The 18,524-nt window shown below is 46.4% G+C and overlaps 3 protein-coding genes across 3 annotated transcripts in view; 2 read left to right on the top strand and 1 right to left on the bottom strand.

The window, feature by feature from the left end:
* Positions 1-1,041, top strand: part of LOC4349351 (transcription factor UNE10) — a 6,679-nt gene extending 5,638 nt beyond the window's left edge. The window contains exon 6 of the mRNA XM_015757230.3: positions 505-1,041. The gene's annotated coding sequence lies outside the window, so the exon portion shown is untranslated. The remainder of the gene's footprint in view (positions 1-504) is intronic.
* A 179-nt stretch (positions 1,042-1,220) lies between these two features.
* LOC4349350 (expansin-B4-like) lies at positions 1,221-3,675 on the bottom strand. Its single transcript, NM_001404347.1, has 4 exons — positions 3,153-3,675; positions 2,949-3,058; positions 2,515-2,699; positions 1,221-1,936 (listed from the first exon to the last, which is right to left on the bottom strand). Exons 1-4 carry the CDS (start codon positions 3,373-3,375, stop codon positions 1,594-1,596), a joined length of 861 nt encoding a protein of 286 aa, NP_001391276.1. The 5' UTR covers positions 3,376-3,675; the 3' UTR covers positions 1,221-1,593.
* Positions 3,676-12,805: 9,130 nt separating this feature from the next.
* On the top strand, positions 12,806-14,709 carry LOC4349349 (expansin-B3-like). Its single transcript, NM_001404346.1, has 4 exons — positions 12,806-13,096; positions 13,200-13,309; positions 13,446-13,630; positions 13,976-14,709. Exons 1-4 carry the CDS (start codon positions 12,913-12,915, stop codon positions 14,301-14,303), a joined length of 807 nt encoding a protein of 268 aa, NP_001391275.1. The 5' UTR covers positions 12,806-12,912; the 3' UTR covers positions 14,304-14,709.
* Positions 14,710-18,524: the final 3,815 nt, after the last annotated feature.

The raw sequence follows: 18,524 nt of genomic DNA, 5'->3' as shown, positions 1-18,524 counted from the left end.
TCCGTTGGGCCACACACATCTATCCATCCATGTAGGCGAGGCGCACATGCCGCGGACCGCGGGGAAACAGCTCGATCCGCGGACATGTACCACTCCTCCATATTGGCCAAAAAGAAAAGGGGGAAAAAGGCGCCGCGAATGTCACCGTGTCGGCCATCCATGAGCTCCGGCTGCACCGTGATGAGCTCCGGCACCGGCAAGCCAGAGCATGTAGAGTTAAAGTAGGAGTAGATGTGTTCAGTTTAGCAATTTATTCGATGCTGTGGCATGGCATGTTGCATTTGCTCCATCCAAATCTGCATCAATGAACACATACACACGCACATTCATTCATTCACTCACTCGCAGAGTGTGTAGGAATCAATACATGCATCCACGCGTGGATCGGAGCTCGGTTGTGAATGTCTGATCTCGGCTGCTGCTGCTGCTCTCGCACGCTGCATGATTGCATTGCATGTTCTCAACTCTGATGAGTAATAGTGCTACTGTGGCATGTTCACGCAGGAGTAGGAGGAGGAGTAGATAAAGATGCCGGCGTCGGAGATGAGATCTGGATCGATGAGCCGCAATAACTCGGAAGCACACGCATCAGCAAAGATGGGATGGTTTGGCTGCAAGCTATTGTAACGCTGCATAGATGGACCGACCCTGTTCTGTTTGACCGGACTCTGAATCGAGCCCCAAACATTTCTTGGTTTCAAGAAGAAAAAAAAAAGGGTTTAGCACAGTACTAGTAGTACTACTCCAAAAGTCAAGTAGTAGCAGTAGCAGCACTATGCTGATAGGATAAAAAAGAACGGAAAATGCCACTCCTTGTCAGGAGCTTTATAGAACGGCGCAATGCTGGGAGGCTGGATAATCTTGGCCGCGTGCTTTACCACTTTACCGGCAACCAAATCATGTCAGTAACTAACCAACGGAATCACAGAAAAGCAAAGGTACGAGTAGTGTACAACCGTATGTTTCATGTTTGTAATTTTACCGCGCGCGGGAACTGGATACCGCGAAAAGCGCGCGAAATGGAACCATTTGGGATACACACGGTAGGGATCCAAGATTTCAGTTATGCTTTTCTGCACTTCCAAATTTGAAGTTTACTTTGAACACCGGCATTGCTTTTCCTCTCGGCAATCGGCATAGAGATGCTCTAGCTGTGAGCCAAAAGCAAATGCGTGTTACTCCAGCGATATGAGATTTGAGAAGGAATGGCACAGCACAGGTACGCAAACAGGGAGGATAGATACAGATCACAGCAAGCTAATGGTAGTACCATACAATTTAAGTAGCAATATAATCCTTTTGATTAATCATCATATCATCACCATTTGAAAATGATAAATTATAAAAGCGAGAGTGGGCGGGAGAGCGTAACCTTGTACGCCTACCTCCTCCATTTCCCACACAGCTTTTTTTTTCTTCTTTCGCTCGCCCGGTTTCTGCAAATCGCAACACAGACCGACCACACAATCCCCAACCCCAACAAACTCAAAGAACCCAACCGGTAACACAATTACATCATAGCAGTAGTAGTATTACTAGCAGCAGCAGCGGCGGCGATGCCGGCGCCGAGGGTCGCCGCCGGCGAGCGGCGGTTCAGCTGTACTGGACGAAGGAGCGGTAGAATGTGTTGGGCCTCCAGTTGGCCGGGATGACGTTGTTGGCGACGAGCGTCTTGCCGGACTCGTTGCGGATGCGGATGGAGAAGGGGGCCTGGAGCCTGTGGTTGGTGTCCAGCCTCCAGATGGAGCCCCACGACTCCCTCATCGGCGTCCACCTCCCCGTCGGCGGCCCGTGCGCCGTCTTCGACTCCATCAGGTCCACCTGCACCACGTCGCCGTCGCCGTCCTCGTACTCCACCAGCACCGCGAAGTACACAGGGTTCGAGTACTCCTCCACGTGGAACCCGATCTTGAGCCCCGGGAACTCGCATGGCACCCTGCACCATCACATCACACGAATCCACCATTAAGTTAATTAAACACAAGTGAGAATTACTCCGCTGCTAATCTTGTCATATGCTGCCTGCTTTACTGGTCATGTGGAAATACAATAATCGTGTCCTACTTTTTTTGTTAATCGGATTGGGGCCCATTGATTGATAAAAAGCATTTTACTACAAGATGGAAATGGGGTGGCCGGTGGCGTATAATAGCAGGGCACGCATCATACGTTTGGCTGCAGAAGGGAGGCGTGCCTACTGCTAGTAGCCAAAAACGAGCATGTTGCAGTCTGGCAGAGGATGAAATTTTTTTTTAAAAAAAAACATCCTAAACCTAATAAAGTTGTTGCTGCATTGCATCTGAGCTGCACATGCATGTGCAATCCATTGCCGGTGTCCGGAAATGGAGTTAAAGGTGTGCAGTTGGGTGGATCCACTCATCTCATCATCCACTCCACCCAACTTTTACCCTCTACTAGTAGTAGTACTGGAAGCAAATTTCAACGGCAGATTTGGAGGGCTACACTACCACCACTACTACATCAGTACAGTACAATGTGGTTTCTTTCACTGACCTGGTGAACTCGATGTCGATGATGCCGGAGTGGCGCAGCTTGTCGTTGAGGCCAGGCTTGGCGAGCCTGCCGAACGCCGTGCCGCTGAGGTCGAAGTGGAACGGAGCCACCGGGTAGTAGTTCATGTCGGTGATGATCACCGTCTCCGACCTGCCGGAGCACGACTGGTCCTTGGTGCATCTGATCTGTAATGTTAAAAAGAAAAAAAAAGAAGAAAAAACATTAGCATTGAATGCATTTGGCGCGCCAATCACTGCCACCGAAAACCGGGGTGGAGGGGGCCACGCGCACATGCTCTCGGCGGTGGGTCCCACCCTGCGGACCGATGGTCAAGACTGCAACGGCATGCACTGCTTTGACAGTTAGGCCCCCCATGTAAATGGGCTTCTTTTTCTTTCTTTAATCTTTTGATTAGTTTGGAGTACTCTACTCACCTTGTAGCAAGAGCCGCATCCCTTGCCGTCCTTGAACAATGGCTGGTTGCCGCAGGAGGTCATCGACATGAACGGGTACTGGTTGGTGTGCTTGAACCCGCACGCGCCGCCTGGATCAAGATTTTGTGAGCCACATTGCCGGAAAGAAGCAGCAGATCGTCGGAGAAGAAGAAGAAAAACGAGCAAAGATATCACAAGCCGTACCGTTGTCGTCGGGGCCGGCGCCGTTGGGCTGGCCGTACCAGGTGGCCCTGGCCTTGGTCCAGGGGCCCCAGTAGACGGCGGCGTCGCTGGAGTTGAAGTCCACGCCGTTGCCGGCGAAGTCGGCGTCGGCGTCGGTGGCGTTGAAGTCGGCGGCGGCGCAGTGGCCGACGGCGAGGAGGGAGAGAAACACCGCCGCGGCGGCGAGAGAGGACAGCGAGCCCATGTCGCCTTTCGCCGCCACTGCCCTCTCCTCCTCTGCAGGGATCCGATGAGAGAGGTGGCGGTGGTGAAGTGAAGAGAAGAGAAAGAGAGTGAAGTGAGATGAGTGGGGGTGTTGGTTTGTGTGGCCGTAGTGCGGAACCGGGTATTTATAAGCGAGGTGGGTACACTACAACACTAGTACACTGGCTAGGCTAGTGTGTGTGAGCAGAGAGAGAAGTGAACTGGAGGGGAGAACGTGCCATGTTGGGCCGCGGCACATGGCCTGGCACGGTGACATGCAGCGTCCGTCCTCCTCTTCCTCATCTTCTTCTTCTTCTTGCTACGGCAGCGCGTATTAAAAGTTGGCAGATGATAGTTGGGGCCGGTAGATAGATAGGCTGGCCTCAGCTCAGCTAGCTGCCTCTGCCTCACTGCCTGACTGACATGGAGGCTTAGCTCAGCTAAACCACATCCGATCAGGCTCAGAAGAGAACGAGAACAGAAGGTGCTGCTTCTTGTGTTTTGAAATGTCGGCATGTGCGTGCCGTGAGAAAAAAAGGTTCATGCTCCATGCCAATGTGCCATGACACGAAATTATATTGTGGATCCAAGTAATTGTTACTGCATGCGTTCTCTTCTTCTCCCCGGGATAAACAACTGATTGATGTCTCATCATCCTCTTCTCGTGCCCGTTTCATGCTGTTGGTGCGCCCATAGTTCAGATATGGGTTTTTTGGATCTTTGTTCGTGCTTCAGCCTTTTTTGCTTTCGACCTTTTTCTCAGGTAGTGGAGTACTGTTTGTAAACAGAGGACCCGTACACCCATGATGTTTGTGCTTTCACACCTTCATCCTGCAAAAATTTGTTTTCTTATATTTGCTGCAAAAATATTGTGCTTGTTTGAAGCTACAAAGCAATTCCAATCTTTGATTTATCTATATGGTTTGGCAATTCTACACAGAATGAAGATTAGAACCTCAACAATATTATACTACTGTACACTCGACTACTTGAAAAATCGCGATCCCTTTCGTGAGTATAAATGACAGTTTAGGGGAGGTTCCCTTGCAGTAGACCAGAGTGCATCTGGTTCCAAACTAACCTGAACCAGTTTCAGACTTGACATTACATTCAATCAGATACCGGCAGCTTGCTTTACTACCAGTACTACATGCAAACTAATCCCCACTGATCTCCTTTTCATCTCATTATTGACGGAAGAGCTACTACCTAGCTGTACATTGCCGTTACGTTCATCTTTAGCGCCTGGCATTATTCGCTAGCTGACACTGAGTTAACCCAAAACTAAACGATTGTGACAGATGTGCATGAAGAAAAACAAGCAGGATAATGCATGCACAAAGAGCACACGCATTGCCGCTTTTGACTCCATTTGTCCTTAATTTGCATATCATCCCACATGCATGCCCGCAACTACCCGCAATTTCTCCATCGATCGTTACATGCCGGCAAATTAAGCCGGCCTGCCGGTAGAGAGAAGAAAAGCTGCCCTATGAACAGTGGTAGGATTGCTACCGTACCAGGCTAGCAGTCATTATACAGAAAGGATTTGTTAATTAACCATCCATTTGGCAAATTTTTGGAGGGATTTATTCGCGAATTCTCTACTATTGGGTCGGCGCCAAGATTTGTGTGATGTGTCTTCTTCTCTAGCTTTGGTGACCTGCAACAATCTGACCGGTTAAGGTTTAGCCAAGGTTCGGAATTAGCTTGGAATGGGAGGGTGTGAAAGAGAGGAGGGGTACTCGTCGCGAGGATGGGGATTGGGGAGGCCACAATGTTGGGTGAGAGGTGAGCATGCAAGCCTGGGAGAAAGGGGAGGGGGGGATACAATAAGGCTATTGTTCACACATAATTTTTATGCGATCTAAGCTGTCCAATAGCTTACTAAAATCTACCAAATATGTGGATAGACATATCAAAATTTAAATAGGAGTAATAAAAGGTTAGTGCATTGTTATGTGTCTTTTCACAACACTAAACTCAATCCTAACATCTCAGAGAGAGAGAGAGAGAGAGAGAGAGTGTGCGCGCGCGCGCTACGGATGGCAATTCATCCCCCTGCGTGTGTGCATGATTAGGAAGGGGGCGTGTCCCACACTGCCTAAGTCAGCCGGCGAGCCGCTTGCCACTGACACATCACACATCCTTTCATCTTTTCCCATTATCTCGTTAGGGTCAGCCCTGGCCACTGGATCCGTTGCTGCTTCATCGCCACACCGATGAATTCGCTAGGTCCTAAGCCTTAATATAACCGCTCATGCTCCACAGCCAATGGATCCATGCTGGATCTGCCATGGTCAAGCATAGCACCGCTTTCTCGTTGCAAACTTGCAACCATGGGATATCTAGCACCATTACGGTCGTAGTCGACTAAGGCAGGGGTGTGGGGGTCAAATGGGATGCCGCGAGAGTTCGCATCACTGTTCATGGGGATGAGCATTGCCATGGACACCCCACGATGATGACGAGGCAACGAATTGCGAGACGACTAGCTAAGAAATAGAAGCAATGAGAGACAGGGGATAGATGCTCGGTGATCAAGACGATGTTTCGTACTAGTAATTGCATGGTATTAGTCCTGAAACTCACATGTATCATCTGATTGGCTAATGCCCACTGATATAAAATCTGATACATGTAGATATCGGATATGATATTATCAAATCTGGAACAGGATCATATACAAATAGCAGGGGAAAAAAACAATTTCTGTGGTTGCGCCACACAGAAGTTAAATGAACAAGAGCCGTGCATCTCGAGATCGGACGGCTGGTTCTTGCTCGACGGATCGATCGCTGGCTGCAGGGCACACAGCCCATATCGGACCCGGCAGACCGGCATGCGTCGAACCGCGATGCTTCAACGGCACGCAGAGGAGAAGGCAACATGACACGCACACGCAGCATCCATCCATGCATCCATGAGACCATGACCATTTGCTCCATCATATCCTCTCCTACCGATCGATGGAAACAGTACGAATCCGGCCTGGTCCAGCACACATCTCGCAGCTATCCATACTGCTCACCTACGTACTCGTGATAATCCTACCGTCAAGTCGCTTTCTCCCTTTTTTATCCTATTCATCACATACTCCGTCTGGTAAGCCACACAATGCAGCCGTACACAAAAACCTTCATTGCAAATGCAACCTCCATCCATCGACCATCGTCCAGGCCCAAACCAAGCAAGCAGCGGCAGCAACTCGACCCCAGATCGATCATCGCCAGACACTCACCTGCTAGTTGTTGGCGCCGCGCTCGCTCATTCGTGCGTACTCATATACTGTAGCAGCCTCGTGTACACACACACACGCAATGCTCTGTTCTTGAGAGATCTGGATTCTGAACGAACGAACGCCGGCAGCAGATGCTTCTTCAGAGTCACCGAGAAAGAATAATTTGGGGTTGGGTTGGTTGAGGACTCTTGCCGGTCGGTGACAATCATGGAGAGGAGAGCAAAGTAAGCAAAAAAACCGTGTCTCGCTCGCGAGAGAGCCCATATCATATGGCGTGCAGATCAGCCAGGAATATTTGAGTAAACTAACACCCAAAGTACTGCACCGTACTCCTCGCGAAGATGGCACAGCTTTCATCCATCGTGTCCCTGTTATTAGGCATCTGCACGCATGGAGTAGTAAATTACACGCATTGCATCTAAGAGCACCCACAATGGTAAAGTAAGGTGCTCTCTATAAAACATGTACATCTCATAATAGACTAGATTAATAGTAAACCACCTCAATAGTATGTCTACATGGGTATCTATAGCTCTCTAATACATTGCCTCTTTTTCTCTATAGACTATCTCTAGGTTAGTAGATAGCTTTGCTCTCTCTCTTCATTTAATCTCTTTCAATTAGGAAAATATACTGACATGGATATTTTATAGAGAGCCTATAGATAACTATTGTGGATGCCCTAATTAGCTGCCTTGATCATTACCACAGCAAAGCCAGGCATGCCCAACAGTAATCTAGGTACCCACACTGCGCGCGCGCGCACACAACTACCTTGATGGTATGGCACCGGTAATTAATTACTCATCGCTGTTAAGTCTGTATCTGATGAGAATTGTCGAGGAACGACGACGTAGGGTGAAGTGCAGTGCTGCTACTGAAGATTCTACATGGACATGATTACAGCAGGTGATGAACAGAACATAAAAAGTTTTGTGCGAGACGCACATGGAGATTTCAATGAAGGATAAGGAGTGTAAAATTAATAAAGATTTTTAGAGCCAGTGAGGCGACGGATGAGCGATGCGCACTGGCAGGATGGATGCATTGCCGGATATGTTCAGCTCATCCGCGAAAGCGGCCGGCTTGGGTGCTTAACTAACATGGGTGGTGATCGATCGATGCAGCGAGAGAGAGAGCGTTGCAACGCATGTGACGAGCAGACGACACTTCACATGCCAACTCGACGGATCGATCCGCTCTGCTACTACCGCTGCTAGTGCGTGCTAGGCCGAATCCGTTTTGTCAATCGATCGATCAACCGTTTTTTTCTACGTATAAACAGTGAGGACGATCGAGCAGCTCTGAACCATACATGTCCCTTTCAGTAAAGCAGCAATTAGCCAGCTGCAGGGAGATGTGCAGTGAGCAACTGGACATACACACGCAGACACACACAACACAAGTTGTGTCCACTTTAAACCTGCACCTGCGGCTACGCACTGACTGCACCGGGATGCTCTGTACAGAGCCCAAGCTTTGCTAGTAAATATAGGCTTGTGTTTAGATCCAAAACTCTGCGCTGAACTAAACACAACTTTTCAGTCACATCATTTTCAATTTCAACCAAAATCCAAACTCTGCGCTGAACTAAACACAACCATAGATTGCTCGTGTTCGTGCTCCTTTCCGGTTAACCTGCTCGTAATCTTTTTAATCAGTTTAGCACGCGAGCTAGATAGCGTAGAGACCACCGGCTTTCGAGGAGGGGAGGTGGTGGTTGCCGCTGCAAGCCACATTGATTGAACGGACGCACGCTGGCTGTATGTAACCGAACATCTTAATGCCGCGATACGCTACAAAAGTTGGCGTAGCACGAGCCATTTTTTCCTTTGTTTCTTGCAGTACTCATCGTTTCTCGAGAGCAACACGACGACATTGACATTGCCGTGATGCTACGAGTACGAGCTCCCAGGAGGAGAGAAATTAAGCCCATGACCATGAGGCCGTGACTCCATCACCTAGCTGCGTGAATGCCAGAACAAGGGTCCAATATAATGAAGATGACAATGCAAGTTTCATCAGTTTCCTATTGTCCTTTTCTCTCCAGGAAATCAGGAGCAGGGCGGATGATAAATGGATAGTGGCAAGAAGCACTGTCACTGAGAGACAGAGATGCTTTGCCATGGACGCCACGGAGTTTGAACTTTGAAGCGAGCTACTAGTAGTAGCTTAGCTGACTGAATGAGTGAGTGCAGAAGGATGCATGGTTTCTGAAGAATGCACTCTTATCCCTTACTTGAGCTTTACCCAAACACCCCCAGTTATGCGGCATAACGAAAGGGAAACACAATAGTATCAGCGATTATTAGTTAATCCAATCCAAAGGCGGCCAAGTTCCAAAGTGATGCTTGCCGTAAATTGGGGCTCATTGCAAGAATTCCTCCCTTGGGCCCCGAACACTTGCAGCAGTTGGCCGTAAATCAAGGTGCTTCTGCCTGCAGCAACGAGCATGGCCGAACGTTTTCCTTTCTTTAACGGGTAATCCCTAGGGTGTAGGTCCAGGGCCCATAAGGCCCACATGGCAGCGAGAGAACATGTATATGCCGGCCTGATGAAGAGATCGGACGGCCTGGATTGGCACAACTGGCCGCATCGGACGGCTGCGAGGCAATGAACGGAGAGATGGGAGATGGAGAGCGGCCCACCAGGAACGGGCCTTTTTTCCGGCCTAGGGAAGGGAGCCTCCGTTTTTGGGGGCCTTTATTCTGTTCCCACTCTAACGAGAAAAACTGTCTCAACGCACGCTACCCCGTGGCCCACAACTTTTCACGCTTTTACCGGGCCCACCAATAAACTACCCCTACAGTAACAAGTACTCCCTCTATTTCTATTTCAGGTATAAGATAAACTGCTTTAAATTTAATCAAATTTATAGAAAATAATAATAATATTTTTGATACAAGATAAATTTATTATAAAAATATATTTAATTATTAATTTAATAAAACTAATTTGGTAATGTAAATATTATTATATTTGATTATAAATTTAGTTAAACTTGAAGCAGTTTGACTTTAACCAAAGTCGAAACATCCTGTAACCTGAGACAGAGGGAGTAGTTAAAAAAAATCCAAAAATTACTGCAGCTGCAGCGGTGGGGCCGCGTGAGCGTGTGAGTATGAGACGATTTGTGGATGAGGAGAGGAGATGCACGCCGATGCCATGCTGCATTAATGGCCGGTGGTCGCGGCTCCCGACGAATAAATTTTGCCGTCGGTGGCCGGTGCAGCACAGCCGGCGGTGATTCGGATAGTGACCCTCTCCGGTGTGTACTACGTGTCATCGTACACCACCCCCCCGTCTGAAACGTAGGACGCCTTGTCCTCTTATACACTTGGCACATGTGCACATCGTACTGGTGGCCATTGACCTCTCCAACTCTGTTTTCCAGCGGTAAACTGATTAGTACAAAATCTCAATCTCACTACAATCTTTCTGTGTGAACGAGATTATACTATTGTCTGCGTGGTAAACGTACGGAATCTTTCGCCTGCACCTGGGGCGGACGCGAAGGCGACGCGCGGCGGCGGCCGCTCGTCGGAGCGGAGATGGTGAGGAGTCGCTCGCGGGGTCACATGCGATGGCGCGGCGGCGGCGGTGGGCATGTGGGCGCGCGTGTGTTTGAGGGGGTGGTGGTTCTCGCGGCGACGTTAACACGAACGTGGTGGTTGCTCCACAGATGTCAGCTAAGCATGTGAAATCATAGTGCCCGCGGGACCCCTGCTACTACTACCACCACCATTACCTCTCTTGACCTCTACTACTACTAATTTATGCCTGCCTCTCTAGTCTCTCTATACCCACAAATCCCGGGTACTAATACTACTCCAATACGACTATCTCAGTTCAGCTCTACCTACGAAGAGCAAATACTCGGTCCATTTTGGGATTTTCTTCTTTGCTACTCTACTCTTGTTTCCATCTCCGCCAATAATTCAGGGTTCACCCGCCAAGATCCAACTAGGACATGTCCCTGTCCGCTCTAACAAACGGATGCATTATGCGCTACTTGCATGCTATGGCTACATGGCTTGGTGTAATTTCGGACTGTTCGATTGCTACTTCTGGCTGATCTTCTAGTAGTTGAGAATAATGCAAGTGGTTTATGGCTTTAGGTGCTATTCTGCGGACACGCGCTAAGCAACAAACCAACGGGTGTGTAAGGTTTGCTCTTGGGCTGGGTTGGTAGAAATTGTTCCTGCTGAATCCTTTGGGCTTTCGCTTCGCACTATTCCAGCCCAAATATGTATGGAAGTTTTGGTCTTGGCCCATCATTCCGGACAAATCTGGAAGCCCAGGAACATATTGCGCGAATTGTATGTTTCCTTGCCTCTATGCTCTTTTTCATAGTGGCAGACAAATTAACAAATCGGCAGGTTTGTTTCAGCACACTTAAGGGCCTGTTCAGATTGTAGCCAAAATAAACCTAAAATTTTGGCAAGATAGCAATATTGACAAAATTTTGATAGGATTTCTTATGTATTTACCAAATTTGGTAACAAACTAAACGTGATATTTTTTAGCAACTTTGCTAAAAGATGGTATGGTTGAAAATGACATCAAAGTGAACAGGCCCTTACAGTACTGAGTTACCAACTAGCAAATGCATTTTTACACTGTAGAGATCGTAAATCTGTAACTAAGATAAGATATGTTTTACAATGCTCTTTGCTAATTGTAGGACCAAATTTTTAGATAATGGAAATGGATTACATCTCCGACTTCTGTCAAAAGACACACAGCCATAAGTTTAATAGTAATAAAAATGCAAGATAAAAGTAAATCAAAATGAGAAATAAGGTGATGGGACAAATCCCCAACTCCCCTTTATTATTGACTAGCGTTAAACCACATAAAATTTTTTAGCTAACAATTCTTATGTAACTACGCCACCCATAGTGGAATAAGAGACCCTTGGCTACCGATTTCAAAAGTGTAGCACCATTGCGCATAGTATCATGCTCTGTAGGACCAAATATATATTGTTTATCTTTTTCAATCCAATACGTACATCAATTATTGGTAATATAATTTTTTTCCTCTATGACTAGTAGAAGAGTAGAACTCATAAATTACTGTAGCTCTTAAGATCACTTCCACTGACAATAGTAGTGGCAGTAGAATACTATAAGTAGAAAGCCCTATAAAGGTACTCACCGGTTAAAGATTTGTAAACCCTTTTATCTGGTTCATGATATGTTGCAAGAGTATGGTGCATGTCTTTTATTTTTCCCTCAATGAGTTTGTAACAGTAAAAAACTCATCAGTCCCATTAATTTTATAAGTTGAACAGACCAAAAACTAAAGTCAAGTTTTTTTTTTTAATGCAAGAAGGGGAAAAAAGAACTGGGGGGAAAGACAATCGCATCTCTGTCTCTCTAAAAAAAACTCAATCCAGTTGTGATCCGTGTGTCCTAAAACTTAGGGACGGCTTCTGCATGCATTCACTTTGCAGCGCATGCATGTTGCAACCACTACGCTGCGTATCCTAGTTTTAAATGAGCAACAGCACGGCATGATAATTGCATCTATCAATGTGGAATCGTACGTACCATTGTCCATTGATTCACCAGAAAAACACACATAAACGGACTATATATGCCCCCCTGCAATCTGCAGAGCAACTTCCTCTGCTGGTACCTATAGAGCTCAGATAATTGCAGTGGGTATATATCACTGTATAAGAATATACGACTAGTAGGATTTGGTAATTAATTGCGCGTACAAATATGTCTCAGAGGATCATTACACATGATTGGTTCCAATAATGCCCCGTGTTTTGATTGCAGAACCGGCCATCTGTTCCTACTCCAAATTAATACAGTAATACCACCACTACTACTACCATCCAGACAGTGAGACAGAGCAGTGTACATTTCTGAAATTTAGAAGCAGTGAGCAGGTAGCAGGTATGTATACTGTCCATAACTAACCTGAGATAACTGCCAAGGCGTGATCCCAATTTTTTAATAGTGTTCCGTTTCAGAAATCACTTTCTTTAATACAGTGCACTCGTGAACTGAAGAAGCCTCCCATTTTTCTCCATTCCGTTGCATGATTTGCTCCGGTTAGCCATGTGACCCCTAACCAAAGCACGTCGGGTGCAACGACCGGTGATGGCGATCGCGTCGCCTTCTCCTCTCTCCGGCCGCCTATAAATTCGGCGCCAATGTGCACCTCTCCGACCACCAAAACAAAGCTCAGAATCCTACCTGACTAGTACTACCACTACTAGCTAGTAGCGAGCTACTCTCTCTGGTCATCAAGCTTTGAGTGGTTGGAGTGGTGGCAGCTATGGCTTTTTCCATCTCCAAGAAGGCTGCAGTTGCTGCACTCTTCTCCTTCCTTGTTGTCACCTGCGTCGCCGGCGCCAGGCCGGGGAACTTCAGCGCCTCCGACTTCACCGCCGATCCCAACTGGGAAGTCGCCAGGGCCACCTGGTACGGCGCTCCCACCGGCGCCGGCCCTGACGACGATGGTACGTTTGCCGGTGCACCTCGGCGACTGATCATTCCATCGAGATGAACCAATTACGTTGTATAATTGAACTGTTATAAATAAGTGTGGTGTTGATGCTGCAGGCGGTGCTTGCGGGTTCAAGAACACCAACCAGTACCCGTTCTCGTCGATGACCTCCTGCGGCAACGAGCCTATCTTCAAGGACGGGAAGGGCTGTGGCTCATGCTACCAGGTACACTAAAGATTCAGCTCAAATTTGCAATGACGACGGGCGTTGAGCCGTTGATGCGAAGCGACTGATCGAGACGTAGGTATTCACAGTGTTGTTGACTGTTTGTTGCTGGTGCATGGCTTCTTTTTTTCTTCAGATAAGATGCGTCAACCACCCTGCCTGCTCCGGCAACCCGGAGACGGTGATCATCACCGACATGAACTACTACCCCGTTTCCAAGTACCACTTCGACCTGAGCGGCACGGCGTTCGGCGCCATGGCCAAGCCGGGGCAGAACGACCAGCTCCGCCACGCCGGCATCATCGACATCCAGTTCAAGAGGTAATAGTTTAGTAGTAGGCTAGTAGCTCCTGCAGGCTGCACGAACAGAAGCATCATCATGGCCACCCCTTGCCTTGCAGTTGCTAGCTTGTGCCGTCGTGGAGCCCTCGTACTTTTGGGTGCAAACCCGACAGCGACATTGCTTGTATGTCCTCCGGGACCCAAGCAGATTCTGATCGCACAAATACCACTAAAACTCTTTTAATTAAGTACATGCAGCCGCTTTACAATTTGTCGCCTCTGCCTGTCATCACCTACTACTATACTGCCTTGCATACTCACTCTGAATTAATCTGATAAGAATGTAACACTAACACATGGATTGTTGGGGGTTTGGCCATGCAGGGTGCCGTGCAACTTCCCTGGGCTGAAGGTGACGTTCCACGTGGAGGAGGGGTCGAACCCGGTGTACTTCGCGGTGCTGGTTGAGTACGAGGACGGCGACGGCGACGTGGTGCAGGTGGATCTCATGGAGGCCAACTCCCAGTCGTGGACGCCGATGCGCGAGTCGTGGGGCTCCATCTGGAGGCTCGACTCCAACCACCGCCTCACGGCGCCCTTCTCGCTCCGCATCACCAACGAGTCCGGCAAGCAGCTCGTCGCCAGCCAGGTCATCCCGGCCAACTGGGCCCCCATGGCCGTCTACCGTTCTTTCGTCCAGTACAGCAGCTAAGCCAATGATCAAGAACAAGCATAATTCATGCCTACTATAGCAGCAGCAGAAGCAGCATTAGCTACTATACATACCTCTACGTACGACATTTGAGATCGATCGTTTGGCCATTTTTATCTGCTCGGGTATTGATTAGCTCTCCCTCGGTATTGTATGGATTTGCATGGATGGTTCATTAATCTGTCATCAGGAGTTCGTTTTGAGTAGGTGAGACGTCGGTTGTTGGGTGTCATATAGACATCGCTCGGTGTCTTGAGGTTGAGAGTGGGATAAGGAGGAGGCAAAGTTTGCATGTGCTGTCCCGCCCACTCTCACTGTACCAGTGTCACTGTTTGTGTAACCAGAACAAAGGTCATAAATTATACTACTAGTATACAGTTTGCTGCCTGGCATTCAGTATGATCAATGCTTCCATTTCTCACCTGTGCCTTCTCCTTGTCTGATGCACAGTAGTGGTACTCCTCTTCAATCTTCATGAACATGCAGTTTATTGTGTGGTATCCAGCTGGATCTTTTGCTTCTGTATGTCTCTCAATCTAAAATATATATATCTCCAAAATCTATCTTGTGTACGTGCCTTTGTAAATGCCCTAACCGCCGTATCTGTTCGTTTCACTTTATCACTTTCGCTATTTCGATCAAAGCTGACTCAATGCATGCACTCTACTATCTGACTCACTTTTGCTATTAGGAATACGATCCTGACCTCCTAACCGACGTCCTGCTCCGGTGGAAAGACTTCTGAATAAGATTATTAAGACCTGGAGGTTGAAAAAGGTGAATGAATTGATTTACTACAAACTGAAAGGATCTGACTTGGAATGTTGCTCTGCCTTTCCAGAATTTTAAAATGAAGGAACATTTGCAAATTCTGGTGACCTATATTTATTGATAAAAAAAGTTCCTTAAAGTTTGGTTTCTTCTCTTTTCTGGTGGATTCTAGAAATCCTGAAAAAGAACATCATAATTTCCTGCAACGACCAAAGCACGTACGTATTAGGAGTACTTAATTGCAGTGGCTGTGCTTCCACTGAACGCAAAGGATACTAATCCCACAACACAATACAAGTCCTTTTCACTCCAAAGTTTTCATTTTCCTTTTCGTAACAAAATCTATAACCGTGATACATGGTGATGATGAACGAGCCGTTAACTAGACATGCGAGCAGTCAACGGCGCCGCAAAAGTTCACCCACCGAGGGACCTACTGGATTTTCGCCGTAATTACGGGCGTCGAACTGACTGAACCTGATTGTAAGGTTTGGTTAGACTAGTAATTTGTCTTCAACAAAAAACTGAATACTTGAAGTTAGTACTCGTAACTTATATGTACGTTTGGACATTAGGCTACCAATTTGTCTTCAACCAAAATGCTTGATGAACTTTGTTACACTAGAGAAAGGTGTAGAGAAAAACGAAAAGGAAGATGTGCTAGCTCTGTTCGGATGCATGGATAATAGCGGAAGCAAATGTTCACCGATGCTTTTGCTTTTCTCTTGTGAGGAGAGGAAACCGCCGAAAGGGACGTCAACCTCCGACCCTTTCTTTTTTTTTTCTTTTTCTCCGTTTGTCTCAACAGTTAACCGCGGAAAGGGACAAAGTAACTGACTCATGATGGATTCGGGCGCATGTGCGGGCGATAAGTGGGATGCCGACGGCTGCGCTGCGCTGCGTTGCACTCGTCTCGTCGCCTCTCCGCGCGCATGTGAGGTCCAGGGCCACCACCACGTACGCTCGCTTGCAGCTGCAGCGGCGACCGCAACCCAACCACAACCGCTCTCCCCGCTCCCGGCCGGTGCAACCACGATCGAGGAGCCGGCAAGCGAGATGGCGCCATCACCCTCTCTCGCACCGGATTCCGGGGCCGCGCGCGCGCGCAGCCGCGCCAGCCCTGCCGATCTCACCAGCTATAGCTTGTGTTTTGCGCGGAGAGCGCTACGGCTCGGACCGTTCGGCATCACACCAAAAATCGGACCGTTCGGCTTGTGTTTTGCTTGCGCTGCTGCTTGCATACTCTCTCTCCCTCTCCCTCCTATTACACGTGCCTAATTTTTTTCCTCAAATTGTAAATATTTTTCTCCAAAATTATATATCTGATCAAAATTTCAATTATACCATTAGAATTTTGCACAAATACTTAATTATGTTGAAATATTTTTAAATCGGACGTTACAAATCGTGTGTTCAATATTTTTTTCAAATATCGAATGCTGCTCTTCGTCTGTATGCAGGGACGCGTTGGAGGGGCAAGGTTGTCGCATGCATGCATGCAGGAGTAGAGCTGGCTGCCAAGGTGGCCTGAGGCACCATTACATTCTCTCTCTTAATCAAACTTTAAACAAAATTTTATTCTAAAATATATATCCAATCTATCATTTATAACAAGATCTCACATGAATATATTTTGATAAAAATATATATGCATTCTAGAAGAAAACAAACTTATGTTAAACTATTTAAAAATAATTCTTTCATCTTTTGTGGAGATGTTTCAACCCACTTCACAAATTATTCTAAAGAGGTACAACATATAAAAAGTATTGACTGCAACAATAATCATTATTACATCAAACATTAAGTCCCGACTAGTGAAACATTTTTTATATTTAGATTGAAACATCGAATTATAATTATTGTTAAATTATAATTATTGTTGAAACATAAAAAACGTATTTGCTGTAACATATAAAAAAAGATAGCATGAAACATTGCTAATGAATTAGTGAAACATCAATAAATACTTGTTGGAATATTTCAGTAACAATGTGTGCAACATTTAAAAAGTAAAATTAAAAGTCATCGGAATATAGTCATGTGATATCTTGTTATAAAGATTTAAATGTAACGAATCTAATGATATAATTGGTTTGAAATTCAGATAAATAGTTTAAGAGAACAAATCATTTAAATTTTGAAACATGTTTACATGCATGCTCTGTTGGTTTGTCAGTACACCTAACCAACCGTTTTACCATACACCTACACTGTTGTTCTTTTAAATTGAGACGTCCGATTTTTTATTTTTGGCCGGACGGCCGATGGTAAGCATTTCCGGTTTTGCACTGCGGGTGGCACGGTGCTCTGCTTGCTACGCGGCGGGTGGACTGCGCGTGTGCGCAGCAGGGTTCGTGGTCGGTTTTTGTGAAATTTGATGTTTCTTTCTTTCTTTGAACAAACCGACACCAGCATACCAATTTTATTGAATATAGTGAAAAGGAATTTTCGTACATAACAAAGGAAAAAAAATTAATGTTTTATACGAAGAGGTTGCCATGGGACTAAGGTAAAAGCTCCGCTATGTGGTTGGCTCCCCACATCGCTCATGTTTTCCCCTCCGTTTTTGTTTGGAATGCTGTCATTGACAGTCCTATTTGCTGAAAGCCTATTTGATTTCTCTTCTTCCATATTTCTTAATTAACTTTATCATCATTGAAAAAATACTTGAAGATACCATATTTTTAGTGTAAAATTTGGTACTTCCAGATATTAAGTACCTTAAATTACAAAAGATTTCAGTGTAAATTTAGATACCTTGAGATACTAAAATTTATCTATTTCTTAGGTTGTTAGTTGAAGTAAGTATCATAACTTATACTTGGGTACTTCTTCGCGTGCTACACGCTCCTCCCACCACTCGTGAAATTTCAAGGTTTTAAGTTGGCTCAACCGCTCAAGGTGATAAGCTACATGATAAACATATCAAAATTAAAAAAATTCAAATAAAATTTTAAATTTTTAAAAAAGAGTGCATTGAACATTGGATCACTTGTTTTTACCTGTTTTGCAAGTTTGGCTAAGGATAAGAGAAAGTTTTCATTTTGGACCGGCTAAGTTTATACCTGGTCTCACTTTGAGGCAACGTTCTCTCCATCTGTCCCAGCCCTTTCTTTCTTCTCTCATCAGGGCAATCTTGACGAGCACATTATCAGTGTACAGTTCCTTTATAAGGTGGTGTTTGAGCTGGATTCAATAATCACTAACGGAAGAGGATCAATCTTTCATGCGTTGGATTTGGAAACTAACAACAAATTGTGAGAACTCAAGCCATGGTCCTCAAGCTTCTCGTTAGGTGGGGGGCACAAGTGTTGGTTGATCTTTGGCCACCGAGCCAGAAAGGAGAGCATTGGGCTCAGCCCACCAAGGCTCACACGCTCCTTGACTTTGAAGAGTGAGACTCATGCACGAGTGACAACTCATGTACTCTAAACCATTCCCAAAACC

This window comes from Oryza sativa, chromosome 10 (genome assembly GCF_034140825.1).
Source record: "Oryza sativa Japonica Group chromosome 10, ASM3414082v1".
NCBI lineage: Eukaryota > Viridiplantae > Streptophyta > Magnoliopsida > Poales > Poaceae > Oryza > Oryza sativa.
This window is presented reverse-complemented; position numbering and strand designations above follow the sequence as displayed.

Bases quoted from the DNA above. Each gene is read 5' to 3' on its own strand.
- LOC4349350 (NM_001404347.1), bottom strand. From the start codon at position 3,375: ATGGGCTCGCTGTCCTCTCTCGCCGCCGCGGCGGTGTTTCTCTCCCTC. The intron at 2,700-2,948 runs GTGAGTAGAGTA...TTAACATTACAG, and splicing joins GATGCGGCTCTTGCTACAAG to ATCAGATGCACCAAGGACCA. The intron at 1,937-2,514 runs GTCAGTGAAAGA...GTGATGGTGCAG, and splicing joins ATCGACATCGAGTTCACCAG to GGTGCCATGCGAGTTCCCGG.
- LOC4349349 (NM_001404346.1), top strand. From the start codon at position 12,913: ATGGCTTTTTCCATCTCCAAGAAGGCTGCAGTTGCTGCACTCTTCTCC. The intron at 13,097-13,199 runs GTACGTTTGCCG...TTGATGCTGCAG, and splicing joins CGCCGGCCCTGACGACGATG to GCGGTGCTTGCGGGTTCAAG. The intron at 13,631-13,975 runs GTAATAGTTTAG...TTGGCCATGCAG, and splicing joins ATCGACATCCAGTTCAAGAG to GGTGCCGTGCAACTTCCCTG.